Here is a 26,510-nt window from a genome sequence, read left to right as displayed (position 1 = left end):
TTCCCTGAAAAGAGAATCCAGTCTGCAAATGGGTCTTTATATATTGCACAGGAAGGAATCACAAATGAACATAACTCACTGTTCTTTCTCCTCAGTTCAGGTCTTAATCCATGTTTTGTTCCAAGGGGTTGCTATCTTCTCTGTTACCTCTGGTCTTCAGTTTTTTCTATCATACTTCTTTTGCACTCCCATGGCTTCTCTGAGTAAAGCCATTCCAACATGGCTTTCAACATTCCTTGTGTTCTTCTCGAAAGTCATTCAGTGTCAAAAAGCTTCATATATTTTTCTCTTTTCACAAATTCTCTTATTTTCACTGCATATGATGTACCAGTTGGAGTGATTTAATGTCAATTTTCACTTACATTATGAAGGTATAAAAGGCACCAAATGCAATATGCATCTTATTATGTTATGTAATGAAACACCACTTTCAGTTCCTATTCCAAAGAGGTAACAGCCTTTTATTCATTGCATGTAAATTGCCCTTGAAATCTAGTTAGTGGAAAGACCATTGTATATAATTATTATTATTAATGTGTATGACTTGTGCAGTCTCATATTCAGCAAATGATGTGGATGGAGAGAGTATGCTTCATGAAAAAAGGTTGTTTTGATTTTTTTTAATACAGTACTCAGGTCTCTTTAGACAGTGAGAGCCTGAAGTGAACTTCTTTGAATTGTTCTTTTTCATCCAGGATAAGAGAACACTCCATACTCCTACCTGTTTGCTTTTGCTTTCAGTTGCTGTGAGTTAATCTTGTTAAACTCTGTTCTCTGAATGGCTAATATCTCTTAGTCTCTGGAACTGTGACAGTCTCCTCCTGCAGTGCAAGTGGCTACCTGAAGTTCCATCTGAAAGGTCTCTCCAGATTCAGATGGCTTGGTGGTTTTATTGTACCAAGATGAGCATCAGGGTTTCAGTTTTTATGCATGACTTTTCCTTCTGGTGAAGTTTTTGAACTCCTATATCCAGTCACTCTTTCAAGGCTCCTACACCAGTTACATCTTTCACTTTGAAGCTCTGAAGCAGTCTAGCAGGTGTCTCCCATTAAAAATGGATTCCTGTCAAAACGGGGGTAAATGTCTATTTTACACTAGGAATCACCTCCTGCATTTAACATCTCCTTGCTCGATGTAAGTTTTGCCTCTGACCTGTGTGTGGCTATCTGACCACTTTTCAGGGGATGCACCTTTCAGTTTTCCAGTGGGCCTCACATTGTATATCAATACATGTATTAAAACCAAATATGGTACAGCTCTCTGAATATACTAATATAATTGTCTGTAGCTCATTATAAGGTTTGACTGGGACCAGATACGACAGTAATTAAATTCTTGGACAAGGAGGGAGATGATAGTTTTGGTATGAGACATCCCCACTTTTCTCCTCTTAGACATGTCACCACATAGTCCATTCCATCAGTGCAGTGGTGGACACACTGTCAGTATTAGTCAGTATTCTTCCTTTGTATCAAGTCTGCTGTATCTTCAAAACAGCCTGAATTAACAGGCTTCCTTATATCTAAAACCTCTAATACAAGGTTGGGGATTTTTCTCCAGAACCAAATTAAAATACATCCCAGACATTTCAGAAAAAACCTAAACCAGCAAAATATCTCTTTTCGTCTTGCAAAAATACATTCTCCTTCTTGCTGGTTTGATTTCAAATACCTGCAACTGTATAAGAGATTTTTTCTTCACACTCCCTTTTGCTTTATAGTTTTTTATTTGTGAAGCTATAGTCTAATGCCTTGGAAATGAACAGAATTCAATAATTACGCTCACATCTTAAGATCCCTGTTCATTATGAAATATCAACTTCTGTATTTAGGACTTTTTTACCAAAAAATTTTGGGGGGAAAATGGTTGAAAATGAACACAGCTGTGGATAGTTTTGGTAACAGGACAGAAGCATGAAAGATGTTGGGGCAGATGGTACCGCTTTCCTGTGCTGGGCTGAGCTGGACAGCAACTAAATGCCCACCAGCTGCTTGCTCTATCCCAGCTTTCCTCAGGACAATGGAAAAGAGAATCAGGAAAGCACACATGACAAAAATTCATTGGTGAAGTTAAGGAGGTTAAGAAGCAAAATGGAGGAGAAAAAGAGGAAGAAAACCCAAGAGATGCAAAAGCTATCGCTCACAATATCCCACCAGCAGATTGATGCCAGCCAACCTCAGAGCAACTGCCACCTTGGAAATACCAAAACTATAATTTTTATTGCTGAGCATGTCATATGGTGTGAGGTGTTCCTGTGGCCAGTTTGGGTCAGCTGTCCTGGCTGTGTCCCCTCCCAGGCCTTGCCCACTCTCAGTCTTCTTGCTGAGGGGAGATGCAGAGTGAGAAGCAGAGGAAGTGTGATGCTGTGTGAGTTCCCTTCAGCAATAGCCAAAACCGTGTTGTGTTACTACTATTATTTCAACCAGAAATCAAAACCACAGCACTCCAACAGCTCCTGTGAAGGAGGTTAACTCCATCCCAGCCAGAACCAGCACACCTCCCAGTGGAATGGGTATTCTATACATATTTCAATATTTTTAAACCCTCTGTCCATAAAAATGTTTCTCTGAAGAAGACTGCTACTGAAGTGTGTTTGATTTTAACTTTAACCAATCAGATCTGGGCTGTATAAAGTGGTTTTCTACCCAGTAATCATAAAATGTGGTTCAACATCTTTCTAATCCTTTTTAGAGGGTTCTTTTTCATCTGTTTACACATGGGAGAGAGCTCTGTATCTGTGTATTAACTCTTTGCCCCAGTGCCACTGACAAAGCTTCTGCTGATGTTCCTGCTTTGGTTTCTTTCTGTCATGAGCACTTTTCTCCTTTTTGAGAAACCTGATGTAAAAAGCTTACTTAGAGGTCTCTGAGGATAAATTTTCCAGTGCAGTACCTTCTAGCAAATCTCTGTAGGTGCCTCTGAAACTTCCCCCTTAAGCCTCTGCTTTATTATCCTCTATTCCTTTATTCACTGCAAGTTTTTAAGGATATGCTATTTTTGGTTGAGAATTTTAAATTAACATCATAGACCCGTGTATAATTGTTTATGTATATTTCCTTTCAAGATGCCAGTGATCAAAGAGAAGACATTTACATTGGAAACCACATACCTTGTTCAGAAAGCTTCAATGGTTACTGTATACATGGAAAATGTGAGTTCATTTATTCCACTCAGAAGGCTTCCTGCCGGTAAGTCCTTCATGTCTCCAAAATCGGATTGAAATCACTGTAAAGCTAAATCAAAATGCTCTCTGGACATAATGACAGGATGTGTCACTTTGTGATATCTAAGCAGTGGCATAGGGGGAGTATCCTGTGCTGTGGGCAGCACCCAGCTGCTCCAGTCAGGAGGGAGATAGTGCTCAGAGAAGAGGCTTGGTCAGTCAGGTACATCAAAACCTGAATCCCTCTGAGGAATGTAGCCTCAGTGTTGTATTCTTATTTTCAGCTGCTAAATCATATCCAGAGTTTAAAAACCCAAACAAAACAGAAACACATTAAAAAGGCTTTTGCCTTGCATGGCTCCTCTCTGTAACTGCTCTTTCCCCACTGACCCCTCAGCCTGTCAGTGCACTATCAGTACATTTTATTGTTCCTGTCGTAAACTCTCTCTAGAGAATCAATACCTTCTTTTTAACATTTATTGCCCCTTTTCACAATAATAGGCTTCATCTAGAGAATAAAAAATTGCAAAATATTCTTTAGCCCACACCTTTTGTCTACAGTGTAAACTAGCAAGCAACTCAGAACACTCAATATTAAGCCATGCAGTGTTTTCCAGAATATATGAATGTTCCTTGGCTCACAGATAATTTTTTTCTTTACATTTCACTAATCAAATTCTGTATATTTATTTTCCTCCTCCTCCTCCTCATTATTATTATTATCATTATTATTGTTGTTGTTGTTGTTATAAAGTTTTTTATAGCAAAAGGCCACTTTGCAACAAGATGCAGTGCCCTACTTATTAGGAGGTTTCACTCCTGAGCTTTTATCTTGCAAGCTTGTACTTTCAGATTTATGTGGCTGAAACTGCCATAACTCTTAGGCTTCCTTCGCTTTTGAAACTTCAGCTGTAAATCCATTGGATGCTTTCATATTTTCTCCCTTGATCCTTATTGATTGATGATATTTAGGTGTTTTTGCACTCCTAAGATTTAAGGGTTTCCAGACAGATCAGAGAGCAGGAAGCCCAAATGGCAGAGCCAGTATTGTTGTCAACTTAAGCACTTGAAAGCTTCTATTACTTCTTTTACCGTGCAAGACCCTTTCTTGTTTATTTTCAGCTTTCCAATAGGACTGTTTTGGTGTTCTTTTGGTCTGGAACCAAGAGAATTCAACATGGCTTTGCTTCTTTTTGGGAAACTGGGTGCATCCCCAACATAATCTTGATGGGTACTAGGCAACACTATCTGATTACGGTATACTTTTGATCTAGAATTGTATTTAACACAATTTATAATGTATTTGTCCTCAAAATGTTTAAAGTAGCAGTATTTCAAGGAAAACATTCCTGTCTGAATTAACTAATTTTTATTGTCTCCGAATTTTCTTCGGGAAGGTGCTAATCTTATAGTAATTTATCAATTTATGATTCAGTATAAATTCAATCTTTTTAATATTTATTATTACTCTAGTAAGTATTGATAGGCAATGTTTTGGTGGATCTAATTAATGTACCATCCTTTAAAATTCTATTTTATAGTTACATTTACTGTTACTAGTTTCAGCTATGTGTTTAAACATTCTCAGCACTGAGCCTAGCACAACAAACCTCACGTGGTTGGTTTCAGTCCAGAATTTGTGACTATCAGTTCTTGACCCTGAGTATCAGTTCTCCTTTGGATTTTTCTTGGCTGTTAAAATACTGATGGTCTCATGCTTTATGTATATTTCTTACTGGAGCAGAGTTATTAAGGAAACAAATAGCTTATAACAGACATCAATCCGCTGTAGTAATCATGTACCTCTATCAGAGAAAAAAATATCTTTCCCCAGCAAGGAAAATATAATGATGAATGCTAAGGGCAAATTGTTATTTTCAAATGCTTTCAGTTCTCATAGACATCTAGCATATACATAGTTTAATTTGGTCCTCATTTCCTGGTAGCCATGCATTTGAGGTATTGGATGACCTATAAAACTGCAGAAAATACTTGTGCAGAGCAAATTCTGAGTTCTGCTTTCACTGAGGGCAACAAATCTCCTTGCTTATTGTACAGCAGCCCTCCAGGACTGCCAGCAGGCAGTGGGGAGGAAGGTTTTGTAGCAGTCACTTGCACAGTATTGAGTTTAGCAGCCTTTGCACAGATGGGATCGGGTCTGTCTCCTGCTGCCCTCCTTGTGCAGTGCAGTTCTGCCCTGCCCTTATGGCAGCGTGCGTCAAGGACACACAGTCCAACCCTTTAAAAAGAAATCTAAACTTATTTATGCTAAATCAATTAATTGACTAATCAGCTTATTTTGATAAATCCTTGCTGACCTCTATTGATCTTGCTATTATACTAATGCTATATTATCTTGTTATACATTTATGCAGCAGAATGCTTTAAAATCGGTTCTACTAGCTTAAGGTAGAAAACTAGTGGCTACTACTTCATCCTGCCATAACGTAATTTTTAATGCAAGCACTTTTTCTCCTGAATCTGCATTCAGTATTTCTCAGAAATAATTTCTTGCATTTCAGTGTTTCTGAGGAAACATGGTTGAATTCCTTGTGCCTCCTCTTCCTTGTTTTGTCTCTTCTGCATTAAAGCAGCTCTCACATTGATAATATTTCATCTGCTACTTTCTTTAATGAAAACAAAAGTGAAGTAGAAATAAAATTAAATTCCTCTTGACTAAGGAGATCTCTTCCTTTCTGTGTCTTCTTGCATGATTACCAGTGTGTTCACTGTCCTCATTCTTCTTGTATGGTTATACAAAGTTTTCTTTATTCCCTTCCTGGCTTCCGCTGGGCACACTTACACCACATGGAGGGTTTTCTTTAACAAGTCTTACTGGAATTTGGTTCATGCCTGAACCAAAACTCCTTACACAGCAGCTCATGGCTGGAGAAAGTAGAGTCACAAGATTATGAACATGTAAACCCCAACTATTATCCCTGCATGCAGAGGGGGATTAGGAGTTGCATTAGTGTTTGTAAAAAGGTCTTTGGTGTAATTATTTTGTTGCTCCACACAGAATTAATGCCTACCCTAGCACAAAGCTTTTGAATGGATGAGTCTGATTTTGTGTTTCATTTGGGCTTGTCAGATTCAATTTACAAAAGGCTTGTTGCTCTGCCTGTATGTGAATATTTCTTCTCCAGCTGTAGAGCTGGAGGCCACTTGTATGATTCAGTTGTCCATAGTGATGCGTTCATGTCAGTCTAAAGAAAAGCTGTACTAGGAACTTGCTCAGGGTTCTAAGTGGTGGCCTTTGACTCTGCAGGCTTCATCTCAGTGTTATGGGTGACTCTTGCCTTTTCTTGTGCCTCAGCCTCTTTTGCCTTGAGACATGAATTGCTTCAGAGTGTATTTGCTCTGACACATCTTGCATTGCCTGAATATGTCACTCACTGCTCAGGAACAGCCTCTGCTGAGCTTCTCATTGAGACAACTGCTGCTTTGCTCAGGCAAGTTACCATTTAGAGAGGTGCTTCTCTTCTGCTTCCACCTATTTCTCCCCCACCCCATGCAAATGATTTTGGATTCTTCCTTGAACTATTGTTGCCCTGTTCTTTTGAGGATTTTAAAATTATTCTAAAAGTTTCAATGACTTCTGATGTTTACATATTTCTACTAAATTTTCTCACATTGCTCATATAAATACTGATTTACATTGTTCTTTATGGGTAGAGAGAATTGATAGACTGTTGGTTTGACCAGTGTGGTTGGAGAGGTGGCAGTTTCACCCTCTAATCCACTGTCACTTTTTCTATTGTATATATACTGGAGTCAGAAAATAAAGTTTGCTTTTTGGGTTCTTTTCTTTTCTTTCCTTTTACATTTAGCCTGCTTGTGTGAGTTATTTTGTGTCATAGTGTAACAAACTCTCACTCTCACTCATAGTGTAACAAACAGATGTCAGCCATTGGGTTTTCTAATCTGACCTCCATCGAATTCTGTCTCAGCCACAAGGCAGAAGGGGGTGTGGTGCTGGTTTTGTCCAGAAGATTTTGCAAGATACCACTTCTCTATGTTGAAGCTTGAAAAGGGGTCTTCTTTTTTCAAGGTGGATTTTCAATCCATATTTCAAGATTTCCCTTCCTCTTTGTCACTTCTGTCCCATATTGACAATGGAGTTGAATGAGCTGTGCTCTCTCTGTGCTTCATGAGCATGATTCTTGCATTTAATTTAGCCTTGTCTATTTGTCTTTCAAGTGTCTACTTGTTCCACCCAGTTGCTACACTCTTCCTCAATATTGTATCAATATAATTATGACCCAATATTTCTTTTGACAAATGAGGGTCTTCCCCACACTGGTGTCTTTTCAGAGGGCCACTAGTAACCTTATCCAGAAAAAGCAGAACATATCTACTTGCTCTGTCTCTTCTCTTGCCACACAGATCCAAACCATTCCCTAACCCAAGCATTATCACACGTGCACCTTCTCACCAGCTCTTTCTCAGCTGGAGTGACCTTGGATTTCTCATTTCATCTGCAAAATGACCAGGGTGCTGTCAAATTACAGATTCCATGAAATATTCCTTTTCTTTTTCAGGTGTGAATCAGGATATACTGGACAGCACTGTGAAAAGACAGACTTTAGTATTCTTTATGTTGTCCCAAGTAGACAAAAGCTTACGCATGTCCTTATTGCAGCAATAATTGGAGCTGTACAGATTGCCATTATAGTTGCAATTGTCATGTGCATAACCAGGTAGGTAAAGACAAAAACAGTGAAAAATTACACATTGTATGGATATACTTTTTGTGTATTTAATTATATGATGTCCAACATTTTATTTGCTTAATACCCACTTAAAAACTACCTAATGACTGAAGCAGGATAATTATGCAACATCCTATCTGCCCCTTCGTTTCTTTGGTCACAAAAGACAGATTTGTTTGAATTCAGAGACCACCAATAACCACTCTGAATCTCCAAACCAAATACACAGCAGAACAGATCATCCTTGAAACAAATCCAAGAGTTAAGCTGATGTCTTATACCTTCACTGGACTTATTTAGGATTGCTGAAATTTTTGTGGAACCTATGATCTCCAGCTACCACCTAGTGAAACCAGAGAGACTGACAAGAAGCTGTTCCCTGTAACATCACTGTAAATGGTGTTACACAGAGAAAATACCCCTTACACCATATACACGTTCTGAAAATTAGCGTGCAACTTAGTCCCATTATTAGACACTCACTGTAAAAATCTGTTTTGTGAAACTTAAAGACACACAAGCACAAAGTTCAGGTTTCAGAGTTGTCTCAAATTCTCACCCTGTGTAAAAACTCAGATGAGAGCCATGGGTTCTTTTTGATGACAAGGCATACAGTTCTAGCACTTGAACCAAACAAAACACTGTGGTCTTTGAGATAGATAAAGCGTGACTTTGTTACCTTATAGATGCATGAAGTATTTAAGTCTTACACTTGGGCATCCATGCCGCAGTTTGACTTTTCCTCCTCAGATTGTCCTTCACTTTTTCAGCTCCACTTACATTGGGCCATAAAACTTTCTGCTACTGCATGAGTTTAAGGCTTCCAAAACTCACTGATGTAGAGGGACATCCTGTGAATGAACAATACAGGCCATTTTCCCTGTATCCCTTGTAAAGTTCAACCTAACAGACACTTGCACATGTATAAAACACCATCTGCACATGTAAAAGTTACTTGGCTCATGCAATTGATGTCATTGCCTTTTTCACTCAACATCCTGCTGGCCAAAGCAGTGGTGTGTTAGGCTATGGTTCAGCTCCTCTTTCAGCCTCTGTATGATCATTCCCCAGCTCTCAGTCTCTTACGTCTTGCTGCATCCCAGCAGGACTGCTCCATCATTCATTGCCCTGGCTGAGTAAGTGCCATTCCATTCAGGATTGCTGGCTTTTGTGAATCCTTTTAGTTGTGTGTCTGGGCCCAAGAAAGGGACCGCCAGAGACACCCCACAGAGAGACCTGGGTGGGCTCTGTCTCATGGGCTGCAGTGAGCAGCAAGGCACCTGGAGGTCCAGCGCTTCAAAAGGCTGATTGATCCAGTCTCACCATCCACTGGGTTTTAAATATGAAATATGCATCAAGTAAAGCTAATGCAATCATTCCCTATGGAACATGTTTGCTGGATCAAGGCTGAAGTATGTAGCACTTTGCTGGTTTCAGTCTCAAGGTCAAGCAAGACTCCCTTCTGCATGATCTGGGGTCCTACAGACATTCCCAGGTCACAGTCCAGTACTGAACAGCAGGAGTGTCCCACTTGTCAGCACAGATCATGGACTCCTTGCTATTGTTAAGTACAGAAAATTAAGTCAATGCCTGATTGTTAGGCTTAATTATAGGTGGTATACATAAAATCAGCCCTCCTTTCCTATTTCTCTCTTTTTTTTTTTAACAGAAAATGCCCCAAAAATAATAGAGGACGTCGGCAGAAGCAAAACCTAGGCCATTTTACTTCAGATACATCATCCAGAATGGTTTAACTTAGTGCTTTTTATACCTACATTGACCATGTGATGTACATTTTTATTATATCTTTTTTTAAAGAATGGAAATATTTATTTCAGAGGCCTTATTTTTGAACATTTTTAGTGTCACAATGTTGGTCTGTATTCTGAAAGCATCAGCTCTAACAGCTATGGACTGTTTTAGTATATTTACTTTTATGTTTTTGAATACAGTAGTTCATTTTCTGTATCTGTATCACATGGTTATGTAATAGACTTGTGCTTTATCCATGGAATGTAATATTTTTGGGAACACAGATTTATTCCAACAATGGTTGTAGACTTAAAAAAACCCCAAAAAACCAACAAAATAAGTCCACATTACCTAACAAAAAAGGCATGAACTAAAGGTAAAAATGTTTACAGCTTACTTTTCTTATGAGAAACTAGAAAACACTGTGTTTAAATACCGTAGATATTTAAATGTTTTTGGAAGTTAGTAACTGATTTTTTAGACACTGCCTATCGCATGACCTGTGAAGCTGTGTGCTGTGTGTAGTTGTAACATATTTATAAAATGTGTGGGCTGGGTCTAAGCACTGCCATCTTCAGAAATAATTCCAACAATTTATTTTTAAAGACGAAAATTATAAATTTCATAATTTGGGAAGTTACCTGCTAGAACAGATGGCACAGGTCCAAAAGAAGTAGGTCTTAGTAGATTTAGGTATTGTAAAAATTGGTGTTGAATAATTGAACACAAATAATTGGAATAAAGCCTACTTTATCACTGTTAAAACTGTTTTAATACTTCTTAAACTTTTTTAAAGAAAATACATGTTTTAACACCTACAATACAGATTGTATAGTGTTTGTGATTAAAATTAAAAAAAATAAAAGTGAATGAATTACTAGTGCTCTTGTATAGAGTATTTTCAAGAGCTAAAGAAGTCCATCCAAATTAGTCTGCTGGTCATAGTTATATTAATAGACTGTTAGTTGTCGTTTGAAAGATCCCAAGATAAAGTGTGAATAGGATGTGTTCAGCTGTTTTAACATGTAGTGTAGGCTTTCAGAATTTTGCATGTAGGATTTAATAATTTGTTCAATAAAAAAAAAAATGCTTTCAACATTTTGAACTGGAAAAGCATGTCACAATACAACGTTTTCACTATATTGCCTCTGGTTAGTGTGTTTATTTGCTACCCCATGGGGTAATTGCAGCAAGCTGAAGACCTGAAGTTGTTTTGCTGGAAAAGAAACAGCCATGCTAATTTTCCTGACCGCTTTTTGAATTCCCTCAGAGGAAAGCACTCCAGTAACATGAAAACAAAAGTAGATCTTTAAAAATATGCAAGTTTGCTTTCCTGCTTAATTAGCAAGTTACTTAACTTTCCTGGATTAACACTAATAACTTCATCAGTACAGAAGCGTGACCCTTTAAACGTATGTTCCTTTCCAGATATTGCTTCCTAATTTTAGGGGTTTCATGTTGCTGAAAGTATCTGAGCAATCATGTGTGGATATTTTGTAGTCAGAAGTATTTGACCAAGCTCCAGGAGCGGCGTTTCACGCCCTACTTTGAGCATCGCCGGAGCCAGCTGTCGCGCTGGCTCCCCGCAGCAGCGCCAGAATCGTTCTGGCAGGATCACCGAAACTTCGCCTCCCTCCAACCTGGCTGAAGGCAGGCAGAATGGATCGCCATGAAATCACCTCGGAAGCTGACAAAACGCACCAAAATCGTCTCTCCAGTGTCATCGAGGAGGAGGAAGAGCAAGATGCAGCTTACACGATTGTGACAGTCCTGGACAAAGTGGCCAACATTGTTGACAGCGTGCAGGCGAGCCAGAAAAGGATAGAGGAGAAGCACAGGGAGATGGAAAATGCCATCAAGACCATCCAGATTGACATGTTAAAGCTTGCCCAGGCACATGGCAATACAGGCTTCACAGTGAACAAGTTACTGCAGAAAACCCGCAAAGTCAGCTCCACCATGAAGGAGGTGCGGGCGCGCGTGGAGAGGCAGAGCATCAGTGTGCGGAAGGTGGAAGCAAAACAGGAGGAGATGCTGAGAAAAAACAAATTCCGGGTCGTGATCTATCAGGTAACCATGAACCTAATTTGTTGTGGTACTGTGGCCTTGCCACCTCCTCGGTGACTTCTGTAGGTGTTGGCTAACGAAGCAAAAGGTGCAGTCTGTCCAACATAGGAGTTATTTTATGCTTTCTTTAACACTGATCTGTGCTCCCCAGTGCCTTTCAGCGTGAACCTACTGGCAGCAGCACACAGGGTCTATTATTAGTGTCGGTAGGTTTCTGAGCCAGTCGTGTAAGATTAACTGCAGATCAGCAAGGACTATTTGCTGCCTCTCCGAAGGGTAATATGAGGCAGGCCCTGTAAATCTTGTCATACAAACCATGCCTGACATTCACGTCTGTTATTTTTTTCACCGTATTAGGTAGAAGTGCAAATAGCAAAAGTGTTTTCTGGCTCCCTGAAATGCAGACTTTCTTCTAACACTAATTTCAAAGCATAGCTTATTTAACTTTCAGCATTGACCAGGCTATCATACTGCTGACAAATTGAGACTTTTTTCACTGTCTCAGTCTATAGCAGTATATGTACAAACTAAGGTTCAGATCCACAAACCCTTCATGACAAGAAATACTCCCTTGCATGGTCTACCTTGGAAATGGTTTAACATAGCACTGTTCTTTCAATCACAGTGGGCAAGGAAATCATATTGTTTCTTTGACTGACCTTATCCTAGGATGTTCATTGTACATTAAAATAATTGTATTTGAAGGGAAGTTTCATGAAACAGCATGGTATCACTTGCATCTGTACAAACAGCACAGACAGCTCTGGGGTCTTGTCAATGAGTGCTGTGAAATACATTTGGTCTGATCCTGCCTGTGCTGGAACTTCCCAGCTTCCCAGGTCAGTAGAAAGTAAGAGTGCTTGATATTTTGCCAGAAGCATAGTTGCTCCTTTTTTACCAGCAAGTTGCTAAAGCGTCTTTCAAATGAATTGTGTTCCTCATTAGGCATTCTTGAAAATACCACCCCTCATGAGTAATACAGTGCACCTCCATCACTCTTTCACACTCTGATCTTGCATCTGTTTGTACATAAATGACATCATTTGCAATGAATGGGGCTGTGTGTTTCACTGAGTTTATTCACCACAGTGAACAGCTGACAAATTCTTCATAACCCAGCTTTCTTACATAGTTCATTTTCCACTACTGGGAAAAAATAGCTGAAAAAAAGAGAAAAGGCTGAAGGTAGGGAATATTACCTCTTTAATGTTATGTTAGTACCATATACAGCCAAACTGTGCCTCCCAGATTTTCTGACTGAATGACTTACTATGGTTGTTCAGTAGAAACAGGCCAAATCTCTCCTATTATTATCATTATTGCAAGCTGCATCATCATCATGGAATAGAAAACAGGCACTTTCACTTTTTGCTTGCAGATAATTTCCTAGCTAAAGGTAATAAATCTCTGTGACTCCCCTGGCTAATGACATAATGCCATTTCATTGATGGACCTTTACCATAATGACTGCAGCAGAATCAATGCTTTGAAAATATTTTTTCTTAAAATATATTCATTACATGATGTAAATTTTTCTGCTAGCAAGGCATGAGCTGTTGTCTATTAAAAATATAGTGAAATATGGTCCAAATGGATTTACATGCAGGTGTAAAGAACAGCCATTGGTATTTTCAGGTACTTCATACAAAAGGTGGGTCTCCCAATGTGTGCTTTCCCTAAGAATCATCTTCAGTAGGAGTTCATTATCTCTGCTGGTTTAGCTGGACAAGAATGACCTGCACCCTGTTCTGTATGTTTAGTTCTTAGGTGGTACTTTTCAGGAAGGGAAACAGCATTTTTTCTTGTCTTTCTGGTTTCCTCTTCCTAGCGTGGTTTAAAACTGTCAGTGAGAATATGAATGACTGCCTCCTTAATTTCCATCCCTTTTGTAAGGTAAATTGAACAACCTTTTCCCACTTGCACGGAGGAGAGGTAGATATGTAGATCCCTCTAGGATCCACCATGTAACGCTTTTCTGGAGAGGGATAATTGCAATACTGCATGATACCTGCAGTCTAGGTAGGCAAGAGCACATTGCAACTGCAAGGCACAGGTACACTAACAAAGGTGTGTTTCACACAAGTCAGTGATTTTCACACTGCTGATTTGCACCAGGGTAGGCACACTGCTGCAGTGCCAAGACCTGAATGACTGGAGCTTGGCTAGGATTAGTGGGAGTCTGTTAATAGCTACGGAACCAGCGTACTCCCTGTGCTGTACGTTACAAATGGATATAACCAAGTTGTTTACTCTGTGGCTGTGATTGACTGCTCTTCTGCAGAGAGGTGGTTTTTTCTGATGAACTATTTAGAACATTGTGATGGGGCCAATGACCCGTGTGTTGCTGGCATGGAATCTTTACATGAGCGAGCACATGTGGGTTTTAGTTTTAACTTTTGCCAGAACATCAGCATATGAAGAAAAAGGAAACACCAATTAAATACTAAAGATTTCCTTTCAAGTGAATAGCTTTGATCTTATCATTGATGGAGGGAGTAGGCAGGTTGAAAAGGATCATTGGCTGAAGGAGATTGTCCCAAGAGATCTCAGCAATGATGAAAGGAGTTGGCGATATCCTCACATTAAAAAAAGACAAAGTGATCATCCTTGAGCAGAGCGATTAGGGAATTGAGGGCATTCATTTTTAGAAGGCCATGTGCTCAGGAAAAGATTTGGTAGCAGGCAGCTCTCCTCCCTAGGCTGTCTGCATGATTAAAAATGCCAGGTTACTTCAGACTTTCTAGTGAAGACTTTGACCCTGGAGTGCTATGTGACCTGAGACTATAGTAGGGAATAAAAAGGATGTTGTAGGTTGTACAGGTCACTCTCATTTCTGTTCAGCAACCAGCTGTAAGAGCTATCATTTCTCTGAAGTCAAAGAGCATTTAACAGTTTAAATAATTCTGACTACATTATTCAGAAATTAAAGTGGATTCTTTCTTCTTTTACCCTGAATGAATTTGTTTCATTTGCTTTTCTGCATGTCCTGCAAGACCTATTTAAATGGAACTGTATAGGCACCATAAAGTCCATGTTACTGTTACTGGGCTTTCAGTCTATTATTATTTCACATAAGCACCATAAATGAGTAACTACTTCCTATGAAGTGGCATGTGCATTTGTGTTTCATTCACTGCTGTCTGACATTAAAATTACTGGATGTGTCATAAACCAAGATTATGGCTTGACTGACCTACACCTAGGGTTACAACTGATTTGTTTGCCCTGTGGTTGCTTCACTGCACACACCAGGAGAGGCTCACAGAAGCAGTCTTGTGTATGCCTCTGATATTATGCATAAATAAGTTAAAATGTATGTGTCTTGTCTTGCCCACTGACATTGGTTGTAAAGACTGGGACAGTAAGAATGATGAGATCAAGATGGGGATAATAATCTGGAAACCTGAGGTGAAAGCACCTTCATCTGAAGTGGCAGTAGAAATCAGGGTGTCAGGAGCTCACAAGATTGCCATTAATTTGGTACCATTTAGCCATAAGAATGGCAGGCTCAAAAATGGCCCTGCAGAACAAAATCCTTAGTAGAATGGAGTTAAATAGCTCACCCATAGCAGATGCTAGATGGCTCGTATTTGATAATTTTTCTAGTTTGCAGTAACACAGGAGGTCTTATCCTTCCTCATATTTATGTACCTGGTATCTTACCTCATAACAGATAGTCTGGAAAAACAACAGGTGGCAGTGCATTGTGTTGAAATGTGAAGTGAAGCTTGCAATGGGTTTCTGAGGTGTGTTTCTGTCTTTGTCAACGGTGTAATATCTTCCTTGAAAATCTTGATACAGAAAAAGTGTGATACTAAAAAAAAATGTGCTCAAAATTAGAAGCTGTCAGTTCATAGAAAGAAATACAGACAAGAAACCAAATTACTTTTACAGCTGGAATAATGTTAATTTTAGTGTACATGGTGCTAATTCCTGTACTTTTAGTTCTGATCTGAAACCATAAATGGATGTCTTCAGTGCTGAAGACAACAGGGTCTGGACAAAACTGCCTTCTATAACTCATGGGAAGAGAGAAAACACAAATTGTTATTAAAGTGCAGCCTGAAAACTTAATGGGGAAAAAAATAGTGTGAATTGACTGACTACCTCTGACAGCAGAACACTGGCCTCAGCAGCCCAGCGACACAGGGCCTTTGTTGGAGTCTTGTGGCAGAAACCCTAAAAATATTTTTACAGCTGTGATAGGTAATTGCCTTTGCTGAGAAAACAAAGAATAAAATAAACTCAATTATTGTGTCAGAGAGTGTCATGAGAGCCCTTTGTTTGCATTGTCAAGCCCAGTGCTCCAGTTCAAAGTGCAGGGCTGGCCCCGTGCTGTGCAGCAGCCACTCATGGAGAAGCTATCAACCAGCTAAAGAAAAACTGTGTTTCTAGTGACATGTTTTCAAGGAAAGAGGAGAAAGAAAAAGTTTTAAAAGTTATAAAAAACAGATGCTGGGCTGCTTCTGTGTTCCTAAAATGAAATTGCTTACAAGCTGGACTCAACACTGTTGGATCTGGTGCCCCCAGACCCATTTCTCTGGGATGATCCTCACAAGGGGACAGGCTGTCCCCTTCACAGAGCTCCCATTGATTTTTCTCCACCTATTAGCAATGAGTGGTGGAAACAGCTGATCTTAATTTACGTTTGCACTGGATGCAGCTGTTCAGGGCTTCCCTTGGGGTTCCCCTGCAAGTCAGCAGAGGAGTGCAGTTACAACATGAGCCTCCTGTGTCGTGCCTCTTCTCCCTGGTCCTCGAGGCTGCTCGGAATTGTCACCAGGAGCTGTGGCTGGCTGCTGTTGGCACATGCATATCTTAGAATGCAATCACAGAATCACTTAGATTGGAAAATTCCTCTTGAGATCATCAAATCCAGCTGTTCAGCTAAACCCTTCATTCCTGAGGCACAGATTTGGGAATGGACTTGATTGGGGACATGCAGCTGGGATTCATGTTCTCAACACTACTAAAGATAGCTGAACCTTGCAATTATTCCCTTACTACAGGAAAAAAGTTGATCAAAACAAGACAGGAATGGAGATGAAGAAATTTTGAAGTCAAAACCAGGAAGTTTAGGATCTGGGACAAGACTCATCTTGCCAGGCATTAATTAGACATTAGTAACACAGATGTTTGTACATTTGGCCTGTATTCCTTTCCAAGTGGAGAGAAATGTGTGGAACCTGATTCTCCCAGCCTGTTGTAGACATCTACTTCTGGATACAGCTCCTACTTTATAAGTATCTGCTTTCCCATACAGTTAAAATGTTGTCCAGAAATTAGTTTATATGGAGTTCTCACTTGTACTTGAGAACACTCCCCTGATCTAGCTGACTTGTAGGAGCAGTCATCATGTGATGAATGAATGAATCAAAACATTACCAATTTTTTTTTTCCTATCACACTTTGTGATGCTTTTTCCCCTTCACATGCAAGGGGCTTCTAGAAAACTTGGAAATGAGGAATTTCACCAGTTTGATTGCGAGCCTGCAAACTGACCTGCAGAGCTATTCCCTGGTCTAGTTCCATAAAGCAATAGCAGAGCAGAGAAAGTGTGAAGTTTTGGGGTTTTTTTTCCCTGAAGCTGCAGTTGTTCTTTTTATGCAGCATGTGGTAGCCTGGAGCCACGGGCTTCTCCAGTGATGTGCTGTAACTGGGAACTGGTTGCTCATTGACTGCTGCAAGTCACAATGATAAGGGGAAAATGAGATGAGTTCTTTTGTAGTCATTGTATGCTGGTGGTTGAATTAATGAATTTCTGTCAGGATTTAAATAAAAGGGATGTGTATTAGGCTTCACAAAAGAGAAATGAGGGGAGTTGACTGGTCCAAACTGGTTTTTCATTGTGTAAAAATAATTCTAAATGCAGCAACTGCACTTAGCCATAAAGTCTTATATGCTGAAGTGTTTACCTGATAAAATTTCTTTAGGTGGTCTTTTAAAATAATCCTGTTTCTCTCTCATCTAAGCACTTTTTTGGCCTGCTGTCATAGATTCCGAAATATTTGCAGAAGAAATGAGGGGATCACTTGAGATTTATAAAGCTTCACTCTTAATTGTTAGAATATGAGTAAAAGTACTGAATGATTTGTAATTGGTTATTCATCAGTGGTTTCATGCTGATTTACAGCACAATTTCAAGGAGGTGTTTTAATGATTTACCTTGGCCAACAGTCTGAATAACAAATCATTCATCTAACATGCAAATTTCTAAGATTTGTTTAAAACATTGTGGTAATGCAGTTTCCTGCCCATAAGCTGCCCATCATTTGCATCCCCAGTTGTCACAGACACAGCAAGCAATGCCAGAGCAGGCGCTGGGTAGCCTTTGACCATTTTGTTGCTTCGTGCTCTGCTTCAGAATTGTCAGGTGATCACCAGCCAGTCCCATCTGTGCTTGTGTTAATCATCACCTGCACTTTTCTTGTCATACACCCCAAGGCTGAGAGATCATTTGCTGTGACCTTTTCCCTGTGCAACACAATGACTCCAAGTTATGGAGTTTCATCAGTCTCTCCTCCTTGCTTATGCTGAGCGCAGTCTCTTTAAGACCATTTTGAGTCTTGATTGTACATATACAGTACATAAGTATATATATACATATATGTCATTTTAGATATATAAAAAAGAATTATTTATTTAGTAATTCTGATTTTATGAGGTTTTTTAATTTTAAAAAGCTTTGTTCTGCTAAAGTATTGATTGAAATTAGGTAATAGTTGAGAGCTACTAACTGTTGCCTTTAGATAACTTTTAGAGTTACATTTTCAAGCTATTTGGAAAGAGAGCACAAAACCAGTTTATAGCATTTCTTGCAAATATTTATGTGTAATACAGTACATTACCTTTTTTCCTCTCTCCAAATTTGGGAAGCCCAGTCTGAATTTTGAAATACAAAGCTTTGAATACATATAGCAAAAAACACAAAAGGACAAGGGATGTAAAGCTCTTGAACTGGCTATATTCATTAAAATGCCCTCAAATTCTTTTTTTTTTTCTTTTTGACTGACATAATAAAATTACTGCTGAAATTATAATTTAAAATGTTCATGAACTTAAGTATTGTTTTACAGTGATATTAAGTCGCTGCCTTGCTTAGCAAATGAAGTGAACTCTAAATGAAAAACACACATCTTCTTAAGGAAAATAAAAGTACTGCTGCTATTAATTATTGATCCCATCTGTGCTCCCAAAGACTGGAAATTTAGCTAGTAAGTCTGTGAGGGAATCTTTTCAACAACCTTTTTCTTTTCCCAGCCTGGCAGTCCTTGCTGAAGGCATGACATTCTTCCAGCAGTCTCCTTTGGCTCCCTAGTGCAGCAGTAAGGGAAGGCTGCTTTTAGAGCCAACCTGATCTTTGCCAAAGCACCAAAGCAAAATACCTGAGACATTGCTAAACAATTTGCTCTGCCATTTCCCCCTTCTCTTCCCAGAGAAGAGGAGAGCCTGACTATTCAGGCAGGGTTATCAAGCAGGCACATCCTGAAACAGCCTCTTTTCCCCTGCATGCTTCAATTATCTGATAATTGCCAACTTGAGAGTCTCATAGGGTTGACTAGAGGCATTGCCACATTTAAGATTATTTACCTACTGATTTTAAGGTTTCAGCACGGTGGAAAAGTCTGTGTTTCCCTTTGCATGGTTGAGGAGCAGGTGCATTAGCCTTCCCTCATAAATGCTTTACTACAGCCTATGGGAAAAAAATCCTACTGCTTTGATCCCTTCCTTGTGGTTAGAAGATGCCCACAGTGCCTGCAGACTGGTCATTGTTCCCTCCCATGGGTGCTTAGCAGCCAGAATTTTGGCAGCTGATGGAAAGCTTGAAGAGCAAAAGGAGGGTTTGAAAGACACAGTCTATGTCCCCTTGAAAATTTTCTAATTGTGAATGAAACTGAAATGAGAGGACGGGGTGAAAATGTCAGCGATGGAGTCATGCTGGTCTCCTTCATCAAAGCTGAGGGTTACTTATATATTTACTTTGTATTCAGCCAGGCCCTTAAGAACTCAAAATTTTTTGGCTAGGCATATTTGAGAGGTGAAATACTAAAAAAATAGGAAAAAACTAAGTTCAGTTTAAGATGCTTTCTTAGTAAACTTGCCATGCCGGGGGCTTCACCAGCCATTCCTGAATAGTTCAATTGCTCTGCTATGATGTTATACCTCTAAGTTTTGTATGTTAAAGTTTTTCCTTAAGCAGTGGATCTAACTACCCTGCAACTACAACTGCAAATGTCTCCAGGATTTTCCCTTACCATTCAACCAATGCTTTTGGTCCCTTCTTTGTTACCACAAAACCTGAAGTCTTTCTCTGTTCAGGCTTCATGTCCTCCAGACACAAGCATTTCTCCGAAACATTTCCAGTTTCAACACACCATCTAATCTGACTCCTTTCTCCCCTCCCTCCTCCTACACCCATTCATAATACACAACCCCTCTTCTCAGCCCCCTTGTCCCCTGACAACATTCAGTGCTACAAGCAAGGTACCTGAGCCATGACATGCTTGCTTGAAACAGATGTCAGTTTAGGGGGACAGAAAGAATGACTCAGAACACAGCCAGTGTTCTGCTCTTCTGGCTGAAGAGCACTTAGTTCTTTGTGTCAGAACCCAGATCCATTCTCTAATTGGTGGAAATTGCCTAAATGTTTCTGTGTTAGTGGAGGGACCAGGTAAGGGTGAGAAGGTGGGAGATGCATAATACAAGCATGTGTGTGTTGCACTTTTTGTACAAATTGAAGACAACTTCCAAATCAAACACTTTCATGACAGATTTACCAATGTTTTTCTTGGAAGAGAAAGAAAAAATATTGTTCTGTTTGAAAGGTCTGTTTCCAGTGTGTTGAGTGGTGGATAACTTTTCAGGGGATTATGGCCAATGAGCAATTGCTCATTATGGCAAACAGGCAAACCAGGACCAGTGTGAGCACCCTCTGCAGGTGCTCCTTCTAGGAGGAGTGATGAAAAGGGAATGCTCAGCTTCCACTGATTTATTTTCTGATTCTGGCCTGTGCATGTCTTTGTGGTTGGCCAGTAGATAAGGCAAGCAGAGTATATGTCCTATGTATTAATTGATAGACAGTCCCTATGACTGCATGCCTCTGTCCTCAAGAAATCATGTTAAAAATAATTGACTGCTTGGTATAATATTTTACTGTGAAATAATCTCTGCCCTCATTTTAGACCCTCTCTTACCTCCCTTGAGTGGTGGTGGTGGGTTCTTCCTAGAAAAATGCTTAAGCAGATTTTTAACGAAAATCTTGAAAGCAGCAGCATCAATGGCTCAAGTCCCTTCTCACCCTCCCCAAAGACTGGACTGCTCAGTCCTGCTATTCCCAGTCCCATCTGCTTTATACACAAGGAGGAAGCTCTCACCCAATTTAGGACTTTGTTCTGTGCTGCTGAAATCAGTAGGTGTTTGATTTTTTTGGTTTTAGTGAGCTTATAAAGGAGCTGGTAGCTATATGCTTTGACTCTGTCTGTTTCCCTCTTGGTCTTAAAGTTCCTTGTTCCTGCCTTAGGAAGGATGAGCTCCTCTCTTCTCTCTGCCCCACAGATAACTAACGATAAGAAGAAATGAGTTAGAAGCAGGAGAGAGAAAAATGAAGCAGATGAAAAAGCTCACCTACTGAGCCTAAATCACTGAATTTTTATTCTGAAACCTTCCCAACATGCTAGACAGTCTCAGTAATACTTTCCACTTCGGTAACATCCAGAAATCTTGAGAGGAGAAACTCACACTAATGCTTTGCCTTGCTACATTTGATTCTGCAAGATGTGTGCAGAGACCAAGGAAAAGAAGAAAATCAAATATTTGGCGGAGTTCATGCTGAATGAAAATGTTTCTCAGGATCTGCATGCAGCTCTAGTTTTTGTGTCTCATCTACAAGATCTTCATCTCACATGTTCTTGTTCATAACTCTTGATTTGAACACGTGTAGGAAAACTAAAGTGCTCTCTTCTGTAGCTAACAGACTATAGGTAAACACAATAAAAATCTGGCAGTTGACAAAAACTACAGACAAATTCTTCTTCCAGAGGAAGACAAATATTGCAGAGAAAATAGTGTCTCTGCCTTCTTTCCTTTTAAAAAGTAATCTTCATATGAAAGCCGTATTCCTCTCCCCATATTGTATTCATCTCTGTATGTACTGAAATTTCAGAACATTAATTCTGAAAATATTTCTGTTACCATTTCAGCTGAAGGAGTGGGGTATAATTTAAAAACTTTGAGGAATTACTATCCAGCTGTGTTTTTAGTTAATTTTCAGGAAAAAGAGATTATGTTTATGTGTAGAAGTCTTTATATAATTAATGTTAATTTGCACGTTAATGAAGATTATTAGCAAAGCATTGTAGTTTTGTTCCTGCTGACTTTGACAGATGAGTTGAACAACATTCTGCTGTAATCAATGTAACATAATTTGTCCCTCTTTTTTCTAAGCATTAACAACTATTTTACTAGAAGGTTTTTATTGAAGACAAGGCATGATGAGAGCCTCTTAAGTGGGCTTAGTGGGCTTTATCTGTCAAATAGCTCGATGTATGTTATTTTATGTATTGCTAGCACACAGTAAAATAACATGACTCACTACTAATTAGTCACTGTAAAAAATGGCAGACATCTTTTTGACTGGAAAGAGGTTCACAGCAAAATATTCAGTTAGCCTTACTTGCCATTCATGGGTTCATAGCTTCAATCTCTCTCCTATTGTCTTCATTAGGATGATAATACTAAGGGTAGAGTCCTGATACTGCCATGCCTCGGAAATCAGCTGAAGTAGTTAGTACTAACGAGAAACAGCTTAGACAAGTGTCATACAGCTGTTGTACATACAGCTGTTTGCACCCCAAAGGGCTACTCCTCCTGGGAGAAGAGCACAGGCATGTGCATGTAAAAAGCTGGTAGGGAAGAACGGGGTGGCACTATCTCATACCCCTCCTACAAGTTAGTTTTTCTGCTCTGCATGCACTGAACTTCTAGATAAAAGTAACTCACTGACACGGAGCCACAAATTTGTACTGTCCATGTAGATCAGGGAACTTTCTTAGGAGATTCTCCCTGTTCAGATAAATCCTTCATTGCCATAAACTTTTTTCCCTTTTTTTTTTCCTCTTCGATATCCTTAACCACAAGGACATTTTCATTCTTGGTAATTTTTTTGTTTACTGTGGACAGTTTTTGGAAGTCTTCCATGTGTTTGAGCTTTGAGCCTCTAGCAATTTTTCTTTGGAAAGGCTGCATGAATTCCTAGGGCTAAGATATCTAGGATAGTCACCATTTCCAAGCATGCTGCTGATACACATTAGATATGTCATATAAATATATAATTCTGCACTCTCAAACAGGCCACCAAATTCACCACAGGAGACAGAGGTGCTTGTTCAGGAATGCCATTCATTTCCAGATGGAACAAATCATGTTCACCTCAGTGATGGTGCAGGTGCTGAATGAATTGTGTGTTACTGGGTTTACCAAATAATATCTTCCTTTTTTACTGACTTGTCCCCTTGTGCAGCCAGCACATGTAAGTCAATATGTTGGGGTTCATTCCCTTCTGGGCAGCAACAGCAGTGTTTGCTAAGTTGCAAACAGTCAAAAATGCACAATTGTTTTGGTAACAGTAGTAGACTGAAGCTACTCATATCATTGAGGCATTTGCTTGGACAGTATACAGCTGATGCCAGCCCAAGAGCCTTTTTTGTCTACAGTGGCTGCTTTTATTGGTGAGGAATGATGGATCTAGGTTTGATGCAGAGATGAAGATAAGCTCAAAAAAGAAAAAAAAAAAAAACAACAACAAAAAAAAAACCCCAACAAAACAACACCTAGACAAGTCTGGTCTGGTCTGAAAACCATTAGAGGCCAGGACTCATAGGACCATTGCATTAATTAATTTCAGGTAGAACCATAGTGAAAAGCAATCTTTAACCAGGGATATAATATCTTTAGAGAACTTGGCACAGATTTCTTTTGTGATTTGTGCTCTGCATAGATTGAGTACAATGGTACAAGCCTACCTTACTTTGTTTCAGTATTATATTTCAATTAGCACTAATTAACTGCAAGCCAACCAAAAAAAAAAAAAAAGCTTGAACCACCATCTTTTTGAAACAAACTGGCTGGAACATGACTCTCTGCTTTTATTCACAGGAGGAAACCGAGTGTCCTTCATCTCTCTCTGTTATCAAAGAGATGACAGCAGGTGAAACTATAGAGGATGATTTCTTCCCACCTGATGATCTGTCTTCTGATGAAGAATATTATATCGAAGAAAGCAAAGCAACCAAATTCAAGAAATCGGGCATGAGGCGCATTGATGACATCAAAAAGGCATTTTCAAGGGAAAATATCCAAAAGACAAGACAAAACTTTGGCAAGAAGGTAAACAGGCTTCAAACTAGGATAGTAACCCCTGAGAGGAGAGAGAGGATCAGGCAGTCAGGAGAAAGACTGAGACAATCTGGGATAAGGATCAAGAAAACCATTTCACAAGCTGCTCCAACAAAGGAGACATTCAAGATCCACAAAAAAAGTAAAGAACGAACAGGAGCTGAAGGTCAGGAGGGGATCCAGGAAGCCAGTGTACACATCGCCTCTGAGCTCCCAGCAGCAGAGCCCTTCACTGAAGAAATCTCTTACACAGAAGTGATCACTAAGGTAAAGAAAGACAAGAATAGTGCAACAAAAGGTGCTTCCCAGTCAACTGAAATAGGTGTGACTATCCCAGAAGTTGTCCTTAAGCAGGAAAGAAAAGAAGGAGGAGGAGGTGATGATGATGTCCCTTTGCTAGACTTAAAGCAATCAGTATAAGGAGTCAATGAGCACACGCCCCATACTGTCCTCAATGAGCAAGAGAGAACACAGTATGTACTCACTCAGCTTTAGAAAAATGTGTGAATTTGTGTTATATCACAAACCATATTGTTGTTGTTCTGCCATCCACATAAATGTCTGTAGTGTTGTCTTCCTGACAGAAGTCAAGCCATGCAAACTGAATGAAGGGGCTCCCCCTCTGTCTCGGCGTGTGCCCATAGCCATCATTAACCCAAATGGAACTCACAATGTCAAAGGGAGATGAGAATCTGCTGCATTTCCAGGATTGATTTAGCAGTCACTTTACAGCCTAATCACTCTCATTGTTTCATGTACAACAGTATAAAGTTTATTTCCATTATGTTATACCAACTCATCTAATCAGAAAATAATAGCAAAGCTATTACTTCATACTAGCAAAAGGAAGAACTATGAAAAATGTCATTTAGCTGTACAAGTATTATCACTTAAGGACCCTCACAGAAAAAGCAGGAAGAGCTTATTCCTGCTTTACCCATGATATGAAGAAATGTGGCAGGAACTACAGAGTTTTGAGTAAATAGTTGTTTTGGTTTTTTTTCTTAGTGGAAAAGAGAAACTCTTGAAATTACAGGTTATTTCCAGACTTCTGGAATAGGAAGGTTCATTGTAAGTAAGCAATGTGTTTTGTGCATTTATGGAGTAAGAATAAAAAAGAAGACACATTAAATATGGAATAGCAGGAGGAAAAAAAGGAAGGAGGTACCGTACTCATGTTTTGGAAAGAAGAGATTGTGAGAAAGGCAATAATATGAAGCAGTAAAAATGGAGTAAGATAAATGTGTAGGTTCTGGATTAATTGAGAGAAAAATCAGAATATTAAAACTACAGTTTTCTTGAGCTCTTTTAGAAAACTATTATTCTTTTCAAAGGATCATAGAGCTTATGAGCATAACTGACCAGACAAGGGAATTGTTTTGTTTTCCATTCTCTGTGTTTTTTCCAAGCTTCACTGCAATTAAAATCTATTCTTCAAAGTCACAGATGTACAGGGCCAATCCATAACCCAATTCTTTTTTTCCTATCATCATCATTATTGACCAGTCACAGCCTCAGGGATTATGAGACAGACACCCTTTGGACTATGGAATGCTGTTTATTTGCAACTCTCAGGAGCCAGTGCCCTGACATCAGATATGTTTGTAAACATGACTGCTACGCTGACATGGGTGCAGGACTGTATTGCTCTCTTATTTCTTAAATGGAGTTGCCTTCAAGCACTTATCTAAAACAATGTTAGTCATTACTATCTGTGTGAAACTTGTACAATACTGCCAAAAGCTGTATGATTGTATTTAATATCTTGGGTTCATTTTAACAGAAGAGCATAACTTGGTTATCTATATACATTGTTTGAAGACTTCCAGCTAATTGTTAATCTATCATTCAAATATAATTAGTTTGATTTCAAGTATTCTGCCTGCCAGTTCTTTCATTTAGATTGGTGTACATCCCACTTGAAGTTAAACAGCTTTAACAATAGTAACTAGGGAACACTGATTGGGGAAGATCAATGTTTTACTGTATCAGTAACATTTCAAATCAAATTAATGTTGTTACATTGGGAACAGCAATTCCACTGAGTGGAAGGACAGGATAGAGCAAAAGAAGGAGATGGGGAAAGGAACACATTTCTGTCAACAGCAAATTGTTCATCTCCACTCTACTATAATCACATGCAAAAAGGAAAGAACATTTTGCTGGTAGGAATAATATTGAAGGTTTTGTTTGGTGTTCTTTACTAGTGATAAGAAGCCTTTCTGGAGCAAAGTCACTTTATGTTCTTCAGTTCTGTGTAGAACTCTAGCTATCTTCAGTGAAATACTGCATGATTTTTTCTGGTTCTTCAGTCATATGGTCTGCATTCTGCTCTGCAAGATTTGGCATTTTTCTAAACTGATAAACAGGTTTAGTTATTGAAATGAAAATGTTGATGTTCAAATAAGATATTTCTTTGCATT

At 39.2% G+C, this 26,510-nt stretch overlaps 2 protein-coding genes across 2 annotated transcripts in view; both read left to right on the top strand.

Annotated features, from left to right (window-relative positions):
- Positions 1 to 10,769, top strand: part of TMEFF1 (transmembrane protein with EGF like and two follistatin like domains 1) — a 117,536-nt gene extending 106,767 nt beyond the window's left edge. The window contains exons 8-10 of the mRNA XM_021528716.3: positions 3,065 to 3,188; positions 7,705 to 7,863; positions 9,545 to 10,769. Of these exons, the coding sequence (XP_021384391.3) occupies positions 3,065 to 3,188; positions 7,705 to 7,863; positions 9,545 to 9,629 (368 nt within the window). The 3' untranslated portion in view covers positions 9,630 to 10,769. The remainder of the gene's footprint in view (positions 1 to 3,064; positions 3,189 to 7,704; positions 7,864 to 9,544) is intronic.
- Positions 10,770 to 10,875: 106 nt separating this feature from the next.
- Positions 10,876 to 25,963, top strand: CAVIN4 (caveolae associated protein 4). Its single transcript, XM_021528717.3, has 2 exons — positions 10,876 to 11,697; positions 23,848 to 25,963. Exons 1-2 carry the CDS (start codon positions 11,287 to 11,289, stop codon positions 24,505 to 24,507), a joined length of 1,071 nt encoding a protein of 356 aa, XP_021384392.2. The 5' UTR covers positions 10,876 to 11,286; the 3' UTR covers positions 24,508 to 25,963.
- The last annotated feature ends 547 nt before the right edge of the window (positions 25,964 to 26,510 follow it).

This window comes from Lonchura striata, chromosome 1 (assembly GCF_046129695.1).
Source record: "Lonchura striata isolate bLonStr1 chromosome 1, bLonStr1.mat, whole genome shotgun sequence".
NCBI classification, from domain to species: domain Eukaryota; kingdom Metazoa; phylum Chordata; class Aves; order Passeriformes; family Estrildidae; genus Lonchura; species Lonchura striata.
This window is presented reverse-complemented; position numbering and strand designations above follow the sequence as displayed.

What these genes read in the sequence shown, in the direction of transcription:
- CAVIN4 (XM_021528717.3), top strand. Translation starts at nt 11,287, where the DNA reads ATGGATCGCCATGAAATCACCTCGGAAGCTGACAAAACGCACCAAAAT. An exon ending in TCCGGGTCGTGATCTATCAG is followed by an intron (nt 11,698 to 23,847) that starts GTAACCATGAAC and finishes TTTTATTCACAG; the next exon opens with GAGGAAACCGAGTGTCCTTC.